The sequence below is a fragment of the Balaenoptera borealis genome (genome assembly GCF_965194805.1).
Source record: "Balaenoptera borealis genome assembly, chromosome: 20".
Lineage (NCBI taxonomy): Eukaryota > Metazoa > Chordata > Mammalia > Artiodactyla > Balaenopteridae > Balaenoptera > Balaenoptera borealis.
In genome coordinates this window covers 24487135-24501564 of record NC_138879.1, presented here as the reverse complement: position 1 = coordinate 24501564, position 14430 = coordinate 24487135, and the positions used below count along the sequence as shown (strand labels likewise).

The 14430-nt window shown below is 51.3% G+C and overlaps 1 protein-coding gene across 1 annotated transcript in view; it reads right to left on the bottom strand.

Moving 5' to 3' along the window:
• Positions 1-14430, bottom strand: part of FAM117A (family with sequence similarity 117 member A) — a 45332-nt gene that overhangs the window by 5044 nt on the left and 25858 nt on the right. Inside the window, exons 2-6 of the mRNA XM_082373166.1 lie at positions 12791-12960; positions 4253-4348; positions 2872-2982; positions 2316-2450; positions 937-1138 (exon numbers count right to left, since the gene is read on the bottom strand). Of these exons, the coding sequence (XP_082229292.1) occupies positions 937-1138; positions 2316-2450; positions 2872-2982; positions 4253-4348; positions 12791-12960 (714 nt within the window). The remainder of the gene's footprint in view (positions 1-936; positions 1139-2315; positions 2451-2871; positions 2983-4252; positions 4349-12790; positions 12961-14430) is intronic.

Sequence of the window (14430 nt, the reverse complement as noted above, 5' to 3'; positions counted from 1 at the left end):
CCGGAGGCAGACTGCGACTGGAACTCCAAGTCTCAGACTTGAAGGAATCCTAACATCTCTATCTCTGCCTTCTTCCAAGACTGCACCGCCCTGCCTGCCAGCATACCACAGCTTCTTCCTTTCCATGGTCTTGAAAATCTATCCCTTCTTCCAGGAAGAGCTCTTGTACTGACTCAGACAAGCAATCTTTACTCAACCCAACTTGTGGGATAAGATTCCTCTCACTTTCCACACAGCAAATGTACTTTGCCTAGGTTGCAAATATTGACTTTATCTGTATTTATCTCACATTTATTCTTTATTTTGTATGCTCTGTTTACCTCTGTATTGTTAGATCATGCCTTTGACCAGCCTACCTCATGGGGTTGCTGTGAGGATCAAGTTAGGTGATGCAGGCAACAGTGCTTTAGAATGTCAGGATCATTATGACGGGGAGGAGGGACTCTTATCTTGTCCTCGCAGTGACGCAGCCACGGCAGAATAGAAAGTGGAGATTTGGAATCAGAAAGCTTGGGTTTCGATTTGGGTCAAACTGTGTGACCCTGGGCAAAAGACCACATTCTTTTATTTACAGCGTTCACACCCGCCTTGAGATATATTGCTGGTAATGGGTACAGTGGACACCTGAACGGGCTCATGGGCTCTCCACGATGGCATGCTGAACCTCAGCCAAAAACTGGGGGTGGGAGGGATTGCTTCTTTGGATTACAGTGAGGATTAAATAAAATTGTAAGTGCAGAAACTTCATATAAATTACAAATTAGAATCTGTATCAAGGACCACTATAACGTATGGAATATAGAAGACTCCCAAAGATATTCTAGTTGGTTAGTAAGTAAAAAAATGCCTGGCCAGAAATTGATGAGAGTTGGAAAAGGGCATGGAGATGACCCCATACTCCATGTGGGCCCCGCAGCCTGGGCCTCCCCAGCTTACCTTTGTCACTGGGGATGGACGTCAGCTCCTCGGCTGCACCCTGGTGTTCCTCAAGGCTAGTCTGACCAGAAGGCTGGGGGGATGCCAGGGGCATGGAGGGAGAGCTGGCAAGGTTTCCAGGATCCAGGAGGAGGAGGGGATGATCACAGCTGCCGCTCTGGGGGGGAGCTGGGGCACGGTGCCCATCAGGGATTTCAAGGATCTGCCGAGGAAGAGTGGGGGTCAGGCCTGTCTCTGCAGGCTGGCAGGGCTGCGGTGACCCTTAGGGTCATCCCCTTGCCATTGTCCTTGTCCTCTATTCACAACACACAGTGACAGCAGGACACCATTTCCTCACGTCACTGACTTTCCCAACAACCCCCAATCCAAGAGACACCTCCTCCTGCTTCTCCCAGAGCGCTTCATTCTTTCCCCTCATAGATAGAACTTTATGACTACATATTTATTTTATGGTTTCATCAAGGTGTTGCCCCCACAAGGCTGTAAGCCTCACGAGGGCAGGGGCCTCCTGTGTGTCAGGCTCTGGGAACACAAAGGTGAATAACACATGGGGGCACAAGAGCGGGCAAACCACCAGGACACTGTAACAGCTACAGGCCGTTGCAGGACGAACGTGCAGATTATTATCATGTATTAAATACACCCCCCCCCCCTCATGTTTTTTAACATTCAATGGTACTTGTGTCCACAGCTCACCAGTCTGTGTGCACGTGTAAAATCCTACATATACGCACATTAAAAATCAACCAGCAAGTAAATCATAAACTGAGGAGTGTGCCCATTAGAATTATATTAATGTTGCCCAACTGGCATTCCCCAATTGTCCTGTGTCAGTATAAAAATGTGCCTGAGACTGCAGAAAAGGGAGCAAATAACTCTGCCTGGGAGTGGAGTGGGGGAGAAGGCTGCACAAAGGCAACTGGGCATGAAGGATGAACGCACGTCAGCAGGTAGAGATGGAGGGAAGGGAAGCAGTAACTCTAGTACTGGGGCCACCTGAACTGAGGCACAGCTGGGTGACGGTGACAGTGATGAGTATGCCAGGAACACTGAGCTGGGGCTTTGGCTGAAGAGTGATGCCTAGTCCCTTCCTCCCAGCCAGGTGCCTTCCTCCCTGCTGACCCCTGCTCCTTCTCTTTCCACTCAATGCCCCAACGTCTTCCCCAACTTCACCCACCCAGCTCTGCTGTTCCTGTGGTCAAGTCCATCTGAGTCTAATAAACTCAATTTGTGTTCCTCCCATGGGGCGGTTTTGGCATGTTGCTCTGTTGACATGTGCACAGCCTGTGAGCCCCCGGACAGCACGAGTCCCAACTCCCTGTGTCCAGACTCAGCAAGACGCTGCCTATCTGTGCATCCGGGGTGCAGCCCCCACTCACCCGCAGCAGCTCCTCCTCACCCTGCTCTTTCACAAACACCTCCTCCAGCTCTTGGTTGAGCCCTTCCAGGCTCCGGTGCAGGCAGGGGCTCAGTCGCAGGACAGGGGACCCTGAGGGGAAGCTGGGAGGGGACGCCTGAGGAGGAGGTAAATGAAGCCATCACTGAACCCCACCAAGCCCCGTGCAGTTATCAGTTCTGACCAGGGGGGTAACAGTCATGTCTACACAGCAAAACCAAGTGAGTAGAGGAGAATTCGGGGACAGTTACCAATTGCAATAGGTCCATTCAGTGGGGTTTTCTCCAGAAGGCAGAGCTTTGAGGGGCCCAGAGTGTGCTTTTAGAGTCTGCATCATGGCCTCAATTGTGCAGGGGGTGGGGATGGAGGACAGAGACATGCAGCACAGCAAGAAACCCTTTCCAAAGTTGCACCAAAACTTCACCCGGCACCCACGTGGCCACAGGCCCTGCAGTGCAGGAGGGCTCAGAGGACCCGCCCACCCCAGGGGCCCCACCACAGAGGATGACAGAGGGGTGAGGGCTGGGGAAGGGACGTACCCTCAGTGCTCCCCGCACAGCATGGTCCCCTTGGAGGGGGGAGCCCCGCTCCTTCTCTTTCCCACTGCGGCTAAGCTTTGTCCTCTGCAGCTGTTGCTTCAACTTGGTAATCTGGCGGCAGGGAGAGGGAGAGAGGACAGGCAGGTGAAGCAAAGCAAAAGCGCACTGGGTCCTCCCTCCCAGGTGTGGCTCTTGCCAGAAGCCCATGAAAATACGTAAAAGGAAGACGGAAGTTAATCTTCCATCTCAAAATACCTCAGTGGTGTTCAAAACTGTGAGGACAGGCTCATCAGGCAAGCTGGACACCACAGTAACCAGATTATTGGATTTTTTGAATTACCATGTATTCCACAGATGGCTCACGTTCCAAAAAATTAAAAATATACAACACTGAAACCATTTTTGTCTTTCGCAGATTCCAAAGGCATGGAATACTACTCTATTAATAGAAATGGAAAATGATGTTTTCGAATCCACTCCTCAAAATACATTCACAGCTATCTCAAAGGCCCTGGGACCAAGAAGGATGGAAGGATTCCCCCCCCGTTTTGAAGTAGACTGCACTGAGCAAGGAGCAGCCTCTCCAGAAGGAATATCAGCTTCTGTCCCAACTTCACGTCCTGTAACAATTATGGAGCGTCATCAACAATTTTAAACATTGTCCCAGTCGCATCTGTAATTCTGGACCCTACTGGTCCTTAGTGTAAATACTCTGATAATTACAAACTGTAAATACTTTGTATTTCCCACTGGCCTTAAATACTCCATATTCTCTCTCTGTTCTCGCAGCCAAGAGGGCAGAAGCTACTGCCCTGTAGAGGGTGACCCCTGGCGAGTTGGCCCTCCTGGGGGCTCCCCACAGCGTGCCAAGCAGAGCTGGGTCGGCAGCCCTGGGATCCAGTCTGTGGCTTTCTCTTCTCACCCTCAACCCCGTGGCCCTCATCAGAGGGAGGGAGGGCCAGGAAGAAGTGTTTGAGGACACATCATTATTTATCTCTTCTTTTAAAAATAAGGCTGGATGAGTAGTTAAGTAGTAAATGAGGTTGGGGGCTTCCAACTCCCAGAAACTCGCTCTCTTTCTCCAGTCTCTGAAACGCTTATCTGGATCCAACCTCAAAGTGAAGTGAGAACAATGGCCACCCCCACCCTGAGCTAGGCTGCTGGAGGGCCAAGCCCCTGCCTGCAGGAGGGTCTGGGCTCATGAAGCCAGGCCACCAGGAGGCTGGGAGGCAGCTATGAAGGCGCCATCTCATTAGGAAAAGGCTAGGTCGAGGCAGGTGAGACTGGAAATGTGGGTCCACTTTGGAGCGGATGTGTCCATTGTGCTGGGGGGTAGACGAGAGGCAGTTTCCCAGGCCAGAGAGTCAAAGGGGGCAGTTACCTCTTTTCGGTGGTCTGTGCTGCCCCAGGACGCTGAGCGCTTGTGTGTACTCAAGCTGGCCCGCTCGCCTTCAAGCTCTTGCCAGGACAGGGGAGTCTGCAGGGAGAGAAACCCAGTGAGCCAGAGCAGCTTCTCAGGCTGCCTCCGGGGAAGCAGACACACCATTCCCCAGACAGAGGTGCTGGCTCTCTGAAGTCTTCTCTCATCTGCTCATCAACCTCCTGGACACTGCCAGCCCCTTTTATTCTTGCAGGCTTCTCCACCTGCACTGCCTCTTTCCCAGTCCACATCCTCCAGGAAACCTTCCCTGATGAGCCAATAAGGCCAACCTGCTCTTTACTCTCTTATGACTTTTACACACGGATTACAGCCCCAACTATTCCAAGTGCTCCTCCCCAGCAGCGAGGACCAGAACTGTCCCCCCCTATCCCGACCAGCTCCAAAAGAGCACTTTTTGGAGGCTCAGGGAAACACTGGCCTCCTCGATTCCCTCCCCGTCTATGTGCCCAGCACGGGCCCAGCTTCCTGGCAGCCTAATGAAAACAAGTTACCAGACGGGACTCCATTAAGGAATCATTAATGGGTAAAACAGGAAAAAGCTCAACAGAGATGCCCCATGCGCCATCCTGAACCGAAGCAGAAGACTTCTGTGCAGTGCAGTACCTCAAGCTTGTTCCGTGATTTTTCCCTGTCCACCGAGGGTTAGGGTCCCCAAAGTCCTCCTGAATACATAGGGAGGGGATGTTTTCGCAAAGGAGGGAGCCAGAATTCTGAACTCAGCCCTGACTCCTGACCCCTCTTGGCTTTATCACAGCTCCTTCTCCTGGGCCCTGCTCTGCCCCTGTGAGAACGTGACTCTCAGTCCGCCATCCTCCCTCCCCCACTGCACAGAGGACAGAGGACCCAGGATGGAGGCAGGGGGAGTTGTAGACCCACTTCCTGAGCCCCTACCAGCGGGAGGAAGTGGTTGGCTCTAAGCACGAGGCAGAGGAGGACACAGTCCCTCCCCCCCCACCAGTATCCCTACTTCCATTCCAAGGGAGGGGCCCAAGGGGGAAGGCTCTGGTGGAACCAGTTCCTCTCTAACTTCTTTGCACAAGCTGCCAAAACCATGAGGGCCTGGGAACTGTCTCCTCCAGCAGATCCGCTGACCTCCCCCGAGAGGTTGTTACAAACAGAAAAGGGGGAGGATGAGAGGGAAAAAGCCCAACAACTCACCACCCAACAGCTGTTACGAAGAGCTCGGCGATGGCAGTCTGAGCGGGCCGGTGGGAGCAGGCTGCCCTGCGCCACAGCTGCAGGGGAGGGTCCACGGGGGTGCCCAGCCTTCCTGCCTCTTCCTTCTCCCAGCTGCCCACCGATCAGGGCCTTTACCCGGCCGTGCGACACAGCCAGGGTGAGACAACTGCCGGACTCCCTTCCCTGAGGCCAGCACCACAAGGGAGACCCTCCAGAGATGTGTCCCCACTATTCCTTCTTCAGCAAAAGGGCAGAGAGCATATCCTCAGGCCCATACCCCAAAGCCTCGAGGTGGAGCTGGCTCTGACAGTGGAAACCAAGCAGCTGGTCTACTTCCAAATGCCTATCAGGGTGTTGGCAGACAGAGACTCAGAAAAGGCTGCTGCAGATACTGAAAAGAGAGGAGAAGCCCACAGCGCCCTGAGCGGAGCAGATGCACGAACACTCCTCCCTTCCCAGGGCTCCAAGCCAAACCTATAGATAACTAGGTCTGCTCATCAAAGCTGCGTTCCACACAAGCTTGTTGTCCCTGGAAAGGTGGCGGAGACTACAGAGGAAGGGTGACAAAGGCTAAGGTGTTGATGCCTGTTTCTCCTCCTCCGGGAAGATACTGCACTCACAGGTGGGTGGTGAGAAGGAGGTAAAAGCAGCCACATTCAGGTTGCCACCGGTTCTACTAATATCTCTTGCAAACTCTTCAACTGCCTCTTTCTTCTGAGATACGTGAGGGGGTGGAAGGAGAAGCGTAGGCTAGCGCTGGAGGCTGGAATGCATGTGAAAACTCATGGCAGCTGGGATCATCTCCTCTCTCAGTCCATCTCACCGCAATCTGCTCAGCAGCGTCTCCCAGCAACTACTGCCTACTCTGTAAACTGTGCTACTAAGGCCATCGCTTTGCCTCAACAGCCACCCCTGGCCATAGACATCACCATCTTACCCTCCATCCGTGGGCGCTCTGTCCCACAGGCAAATGTAGCTCCATCTCCTTTTTCTTTCCTTATCCCTTGACCTCTAAGCCTGGTCTCCCCACCTAAGACGGCCCGCCGTACCAGCTCTTCCCAGCCTTCCCATCAGGGAGCCCTTCCTAGCTGTCCACCTCATGCGGCCTGCTGCCTCACTCTGCATCTTCTCTGATCAGATGGGTTCAGGGTACACATCACTCATGCACTCAACAAAGAGTTACTGAATGCAAACTGTGTGTCACATGCTGTTCCAGGTGCCGGGGACATAACAAGGCACAAAATGACAAAAATCCTCATCCCCTTTGAGTTTACATTCTAGCTGGAGGCACAGTTTAAACAGTGATAAGTACTGAGAGAGAAATACAGCAAAGAAAGGGAATAGGAATGCTGGGCTGGGGAACATGATTTTAAATGTCAGGGAAGTCCTCAGTGAAAAGGGAACATCTGCTGAAAACATGAAGGAGATGAGGAGTGAGACATGTGGATATCAGAGGTGAGAGTGACCCAGATGGAGGAAATAGCAAGTGCAAAGGCCCCCAAGCAGGAGCCAGTCTGGTGGGTTTGAGAATGATAAGGAGGCCAGTGTGGCTGGGGCAGAGTGGGTGAGGGGCAGAGTAGTAGGAGACGAGGTCTGTAGGCGTGACAGGTTGAAAATGGCCCCCCAAAGAAATCAGGTCCTAGTCCCTGGAACCTGTAAATGTTACCTTATATGGTCAAGTTTTTGCAGATACGATTAAGTTAAGGATCTTGAGATGCAAAGATTATCCTGGTGGGCCCTAATGCCATTAAAAGTGTCCTTATGAGAGAGAGAGAGACAGAGGGAGATCAGACACTCACAGAAGAAGGTAAGGCAATGTGACCATGGAGGCAGAGACTGGAGTGACGTGGCCACAAGCCAAGGAATGCTGGCAACCACCAGAAGCTGGAAGATGCAAGGAATGGGTCTCTCAGAGAGCCTCCAGAGAGAGTATAGCCCTGCCAACACCTTGATCTTGGCCTAGCGGAATGAATTCAGACTTCTGGCCTCCAGAATTATGAGAGAATAACTTTCCATTGTTTTAAGCCACTAAGTTTGAGGTAATTTGTTACATCAGCCTCAGGAACCGAATACAGTAGGTTTTCCTGTGTTTGAAGCTGTTTACATGCTGGCCTTGAGTATTCTCCAGGCAGGCACATGCACAGGTATGGGCTTTGGCCCCTCCAAGGTGACCTAGGAGCATCAAGAAAGGGACCATGCCGGCCCCTTATTTCCAGTGCCCCTGGGTGGACAGGCCCCTCCTCCTGGGTCTCACCACAGGTATCTGGGCCAAGGTCTCCTTGGAGCACAGAAGAGTCACAGCTAAGGAAGGTTATCCTTCAAAGAGTGACCCTTCATGGCACAATGGGGGTCAAGCCGGGCTGTGTGACAGCACCGTGAGTAGTTGTTCCAGACAGTCCTCTGGAAGCAGGATAAAGCTTGAGCTCAGCAGGCCAGTCATGTTTGTCAAAGGGACTCACACACTGCAACAGATTTATTTTAACACCCTGGCCCAGGGGGAGCAGCTAAGGGAGAAGCAGGGCTACTTACTGGCCACGAGTGGCGTCAGCCAACTATGCAGATGATGCTCGGATTATGCAAAACTGGATGTGGGTTAGACCACGGAAGCTTTGCCTGGGATTCTGAAGTCCCAGAGCAACATGTGGGATAACTGGGTGAGGGCGAGGACAGCTTTATAACAAGAAGGCAGGGGTGAGATGGAGCCCAAACCCTCCAAACTGGAACCTCTTTCTCTGCCCCCCACTCAACTAAGCCTCTACCCAGATTCTGAGACAGGAAGAGTCCTAATCCTTGCTGTCTCCAGTGACCTTGGCTGGGCCCTGGGAACATAACCCAGTGTACCTATGCGGATGTGTAGAGCAGCGTGGTGCCTGGCCTAGTATATATGCTCAGTAACTACTTGCTGAACTGAAATTCAGCAGGGAATCAGCCTCTTGGGACTCTGGCCAGAAAAAGAGGCAGGAAAGGCTCTGAGGGTGGTCTGCCGGCCAGCGCCGAGAACTCTAGCAGCAGGTGGCCAAGGCCACCATCTGTGGCCCTACGGTGACTGTGCAACCCTCAGATTTTCCATCATGGACCCATTTTCAAATATTCTGTGCTGATGTCAAACCATATACTGAACAACTGGTCCCGCTCACCGGTTTGGGAAATAGGCACTGTGCCCAGGCCCTCACACCCGCAAAGAAAGGCCCATCATAAGCAGACTGAATCGTGTGTCATCACCAAATGCTGAGGCACTGGATTGGGAAAAAGAGGAGGACAGCACACAGGTAGGGAAAGTCACAGAAAGGGAAATCTTCCCAAACAAAGCATGCCACCTCTGCCTCTGCCCTTCCGGACACTCCATGAAGTTTGTCAAGGACTTAAGCTAATTTTTTTTCCCAAAGGGTAACTCAGGCCTAAAGAAAAAAAAGTCTCTCATAAGGGCATCCCTACCTCACCTGGAGCCTGCAGAGGAAATGGGGCTGGGGATGAGCAGAACGGGGGGCCAGGCAGAGCAGGCACCCAGGGTCCCGTCTGTCTCCAGGATGAGAACACCAGCGGGGGAACTTGGCTCCAACAGTCATTCCAGCTGTGGTGAGACCACTTCCTCCCTCCAGAAGAGTGCGAGAAGACTCCCAGCAAGAAGGGAGGGGTGACTGCAACCACCAGCATGTGCTGCCATCTCCCGTCCCGGCCCCGGGCCCAGTGCCAGGGGCGGCCGGCCCACAGCACTTGATGGCCAGCTCTGAGTGACCAGCTGACCTGGGGGAGGGCAGTCAGGAGAGGGGAAAACAGATTCAGATTTACCTGGAAAATCCTGACAAAGTCCTCCGAGACACAAAGAAACCTCCAGATGATGGTGTAACCACACAAGAGCCTTCCTAGTCCTCGTTGACTGGCCCCTCTGCGTCCAGCACCCACTGCACCCAAGCTGTTCCTTACACCTACCAAGCTGACCTCTGGGAGACCTGGTCATCCCGCTCCCATCACCCATCCTGGCTCAGAACATGTAGCAGCTCCAAAGCCCTCCTTTCCCGATGACCACATTCACACCTCCTTAGGAGAACCAATTTCCCAAATAAGATCCATCCACCTCTCTTCCTCACTTGCCCCAAATATTTGGGTAAGCCCGCTCTCCATGTCAGACTGCAAGTTGCTTGGGAACCACCCGTGCTATCCTTTGCGCCTGCCTAAGGGCTTAAAACACAGCTAAGCCCAGGGAGGGAATACTGGGACTGTTGGCAACCTGCTGCAATTCGAGAACCGAGAGCTTTTAACCCATCTTCTGCCTTGGGAGAAGCCTTGAGGATGCAGTGTGCTGGGCTATCTAAATGGCAGGTGTTCTGATATGAAACTGGCAGGGCTCTTGCCTGCTCTAGGGGGTTCAGAGAGGGGAGCCGAGCTGCTCGGCCTACACCATGACTATGGCTGCTGTCCTTACTGCAAGTCCTGCCCCTGGGAGTGCCAGGCTGATGAGGTCTCCAAACACACACTCTGGCGGCTGGCTGGGGTGTGTGTGGGGCTGGGTTGGGGGCACAGATAAGAGAGAAGTGAGGGCCTGCCAGGTGTGGTGGAGGTACTTCACTGGTGTGGCTAGAAGAGAAAGCGAAGAAGGTGGGGGTAGGGGTGGGAACAGCTCCCCTCGAGCTCAAAGGAATTAAGGAAACGTGCTGGCATCATCTATTTTTAGTGACTTAAAAGCTTTCAAGGACTTTGGTAGATCCTGCCTCCCTACCTTCCCTCCACTCTTCTCTGCACCCCCTTGTGTCTCCCCCATAAAACCTCTCCCTCATCTCCAGTCCCTTCTGGGTGATGTAGCCGTGCTCAGTAGGGAAGGAGCACCAATTTCTTTGGGAGATGTTGAAGAAGGCAGCTTGTGCCAGACCAGGGTGCTCAAGCAAGAATTTGAATGGAGCCCAAAACCTAGAAGCAGAAAATTCCCAGAAGGCCAGGAATGAAAGATGGGCAGAGCACATACTTGGGTTTGGATGCCCACGTTGATCAGAATTCTCCCACCTCCTGACTGCAGCCACAATATTGACAGGTTGCTAAGGGTTCCTCGAGGGCTGGAGCCCAGCCCAGGGAAAGAGGAAAGCTGCACAGCTCGGCCTTGCCAGACCCGCGGAGGCGCATCGCTGGCCTCTGTCTTGCTGTGGCAAGAAGCCCGGACTTGTTATATAAAAGATCTGGCCTGCAGCTGGAGCCTGAGCAAAACACACAGCCTAGAGCCCATGCCTCTAAATCCGGCCAGGGAACATCTGAGGCCAACCCTGCCTTGAGTTGACAAAGAGAACGCCATCTGAGGAGTGGGATGGAGGCTTCCTAGAAGGCTGGTAGCAGGAAATGACAGTGACGGGGATACGGGGATAGGTAGGTGGGCTGCATGGAAGCCTGCCATCTGACGAAGGGGGATGTAATCATGAGCTTACACAACCAAAGCAACCTCAAGTCCTGCTCCTCCAGGAAGCCCTCCGTGACTAGACGCATTATTTGGACTAAACACTCTCTCAAAAGAGAAAGGGGTGTGTGCTCCAGGCATGTGAAGGGGCAGTAATAACCTATCCTACTTGCCCTTTTCAGGGGACACAGGGAACAACAGTGTCTGGGGCTTCCGGGAAGTCGGTGTGCTACCTGGAGCGTGCTCTCCCTTCACAGTCTGTTCCTAGATCTAAAGAATGCCACTGGACTTCCCTGGTGGCGCAGTGGTAAAGAATCCACCTGCCAATGCAGGGGACACAGGTTCGAGCCGGGTTCCGGGAAGATCCCACATGCCGCGGAGCAGCTAAACCCGTGTGCCACAACTATTGAGCCTGCGCTCTAGAGCCTGTGAGCCACAACTACTGAGCCCACGTGCCATAACTACTGAAACCCGCACACCTACAGCCTGTGCTCCACAACAAGAGAAGCCACCGCAATGAGAAGCCCGCGCACCGCAATGAAGAGTAGCCGCCGCTCGCCGCAACTAGAGAAAGCACACACGGAGCAACGAAGACCCAACGCAGCCAAAAATAAATTAATTAATTAATTAAAAAAAAAAAAGAGTGCCATCAATTTTAACTGCAGCAACTCTTGTTGGTCCAAGGTGGCATATTCCTATGAGAATTCCCCTCCTGTAAACTGTGCCAGACATTTGGCCCCATCTCATCCTTTGGCTCCCTGTTCACTGGCCTTCATGGAACTGGCATCCAGACTCACCAAGGTCAAATCTTGTTCTCATTTCCTTGTTCTCTACTCTGACATGCCAAGAACAGTACTGGGCATTCAAACATTTACTAATAACATTTGAAAATGGATCTCATTTAAAAAATAAATAAAAGGGACTGGGAGATGTGCTCCGCAGAGGAGGACAGGGGAAGCGAGCGCACAAAACCCTTTCCCATTTGGCCGGCACCCCACCTCCAATCAGGCGGGCGGGCACGCTCCAGCGACATGCAAAGGAAGAGTGACTGGCCCAGCATCCCCCAGGACGTGGGCTGCCTCTCCTCTGAGCCTGTGTTCTCCCCACCCTGTTTCCTCTTTCCTGAGAACAACTCATTTGTTCTGAAGTTGAACAGGAATGGGCTTAAACTGCATCAAAAGGGAGAAGATTTGAGTCTTAAAAACTTAACTGCTGAAAATGTTGAAGTCCTGAGTCAGATGAAGAAATATCTTTGTATAATTTCACATATGAGATGACTTCTTGCTCAGGCTAACACTACCTTACTCAAAAACTGACCAATGGACTGGATGATTACAGAGATCCCTTCTAAGTTTAGGATTCTTAATGAAGAGAAAAACCCTGAAGAGGGGACCTGGGCTCCATCAGACTCAAATGGGTCCACCGAAATCCCAGGCAGGGTTGCTGATTAGGGATCAACTCTCCATTATCTGAGAACTTTCCACTCCTGTTGCTCTAGTGGGATCTATCCTGGCTCAACACACTTTCGGGCCACCTCTTCCAGTTGTCTGGGGAGTGCATACTCAGTTGAATGTTGGTCTGTTTTAGCAACGTAAATCTCATTTATTAAAACCTAGAATAAATTCCAAAATCAACTCTTGTATACCCACACATGAATACTCAAAGCCAAACTGATAAACCCAGATTGCCTTCTCTCTCCCACCAGTCAGGTGGAATGCAAACTCATTTTCAGGTAAATTTACGAAGAGAACCAAGTAGGTTAACATGAGATGATGAAAAGCTACATGGTGCATATGTACAGCCAAAACCCAGGACAAGTCACATCAATGACTGAGTATTGGTAAGTCGACCCAAGGCCTCCTCGACCAGCCCACCACCCCACCTTTATCCCTTATCCCGTTAGCAGAGAGCTTCATTACCTGGGTGGCCTTGTCATTGGTACAGCAGGTGAAGGCCCCATCAGCATCTCGTGGCCACTGGCCCAGAAGGTAGGAGCTGAGGATGGTGTCCAGGGAGAATGTACGTCGGACCTGGGGTGGCTGAGGCCTCCACACTGGCTTCTCTGGGGCCACGGAACACGGGACGCTGGCTGGAAGAGAGCACAGCCCGCACACCTGGACGTCAGCAAGGAGGCAGCAGACACAGTAACCAACGTTCCCTCTTTCAGGAAGCCTCACCGGACTGCCGCATCTTCACTTATATTTACCTCCCTCCGACAGAATTTGAAGCAGCCCATAACAGCACATACAGCGTGATGAAAGCTCTCCTGACTTATCCAGCTGGTCTTTCTCACTGGAAACAATTTACACCATTTCACTCTGGACGAGGGGCTACTTTACACATGTCTTCTTTCTCCTGTTCCTAATGGACTACAGACTGTGAACCCCCAGGTCTCCGCACTGAGTTTCCTGAGAGCAGGACTGTTTCCCATCATTAAAGAAGTAACTGGAAGTGAACAAAAACCAAGTTTTCCTCCATCTTTTATCCTGCCTTTTATTTCCTTTTATCTCCTGCCTTCTTCCAGCACTGATTGCAAGGCTCCTATGTACAAATTCAACCCAGTTAACTGAAGGACTCTTCCTATTTCCTTCAAGACCATTAGCTCCAGGGAACCTAGGTGACTGAGACAAAGAGAACGACATAACTACTTTCACCTATCCAGGATCCAGGAGAATATCCAAGTCTTTTGGTTCTCTCCTCTATCTCTGACTTCTGGCTAAATAGAACAAAAATAAAGCAGTTACAAATCCACTTGTTTTATTTTTACCTTGATTAAAGCTTTCTGGGGGAAGGTAAAAGTTGAAAGTGTTACTAAAATCTAAGCGTTCTGGAATCATCTGTAAGTTTCAGTCATCTGGGTTGACCATGTTTTCCGCAGCCACATTCAAAACACACTACGATCTTAAGGTCTGTAAGGCTCTTTCCTTTAAACAGAGCAAAATGCTTTCACATCTGTACTAATCTCTGGATAATTCATGTGTGCATTAAGCACAACGAAAGAACTGGGGACTGTAGATATAAATAAACTTGAAGAGCTTTATATTAAAAAGACACTAACAGGTTGGCACGTTCCTCAAAAAGTTAAATATAGAATTACCATACCATCCAGCAATTCTGCTTCTAGGTATATATACAAAAGAATTGAAAGGAGGGTCTCAAAGAGATATTTGTATACCCATGTTCATAGCAGCACTATTCACAATAGCCAAGAGGTAGAAACAACCCAAGTGTCCACTGACAGATGAATGGATCAACAACATGTGTTCTGCACATACAGTGGAGTCTCAAAAAGGGATGAAGTTCTGATACGTGTTACACCATGGATGAAACTTCAAGACATTATGCTACATGAAATAAAACCGACACAAAAGGACAAATATTGTATGATTCCACTTATATGAGGTACCTAGAATAGGCAAATTCATAGGGACAGAAAGTAGAACAGAGGTTACCAGGGGCTTAGGGGGAGAAGGAAATGGGGCATTATTATTTAATGGGCACAGAGCTTCTGCTTGGGGTGATGAAAATGTTCTGGAAATGGACAGTGGTGATGGTTACA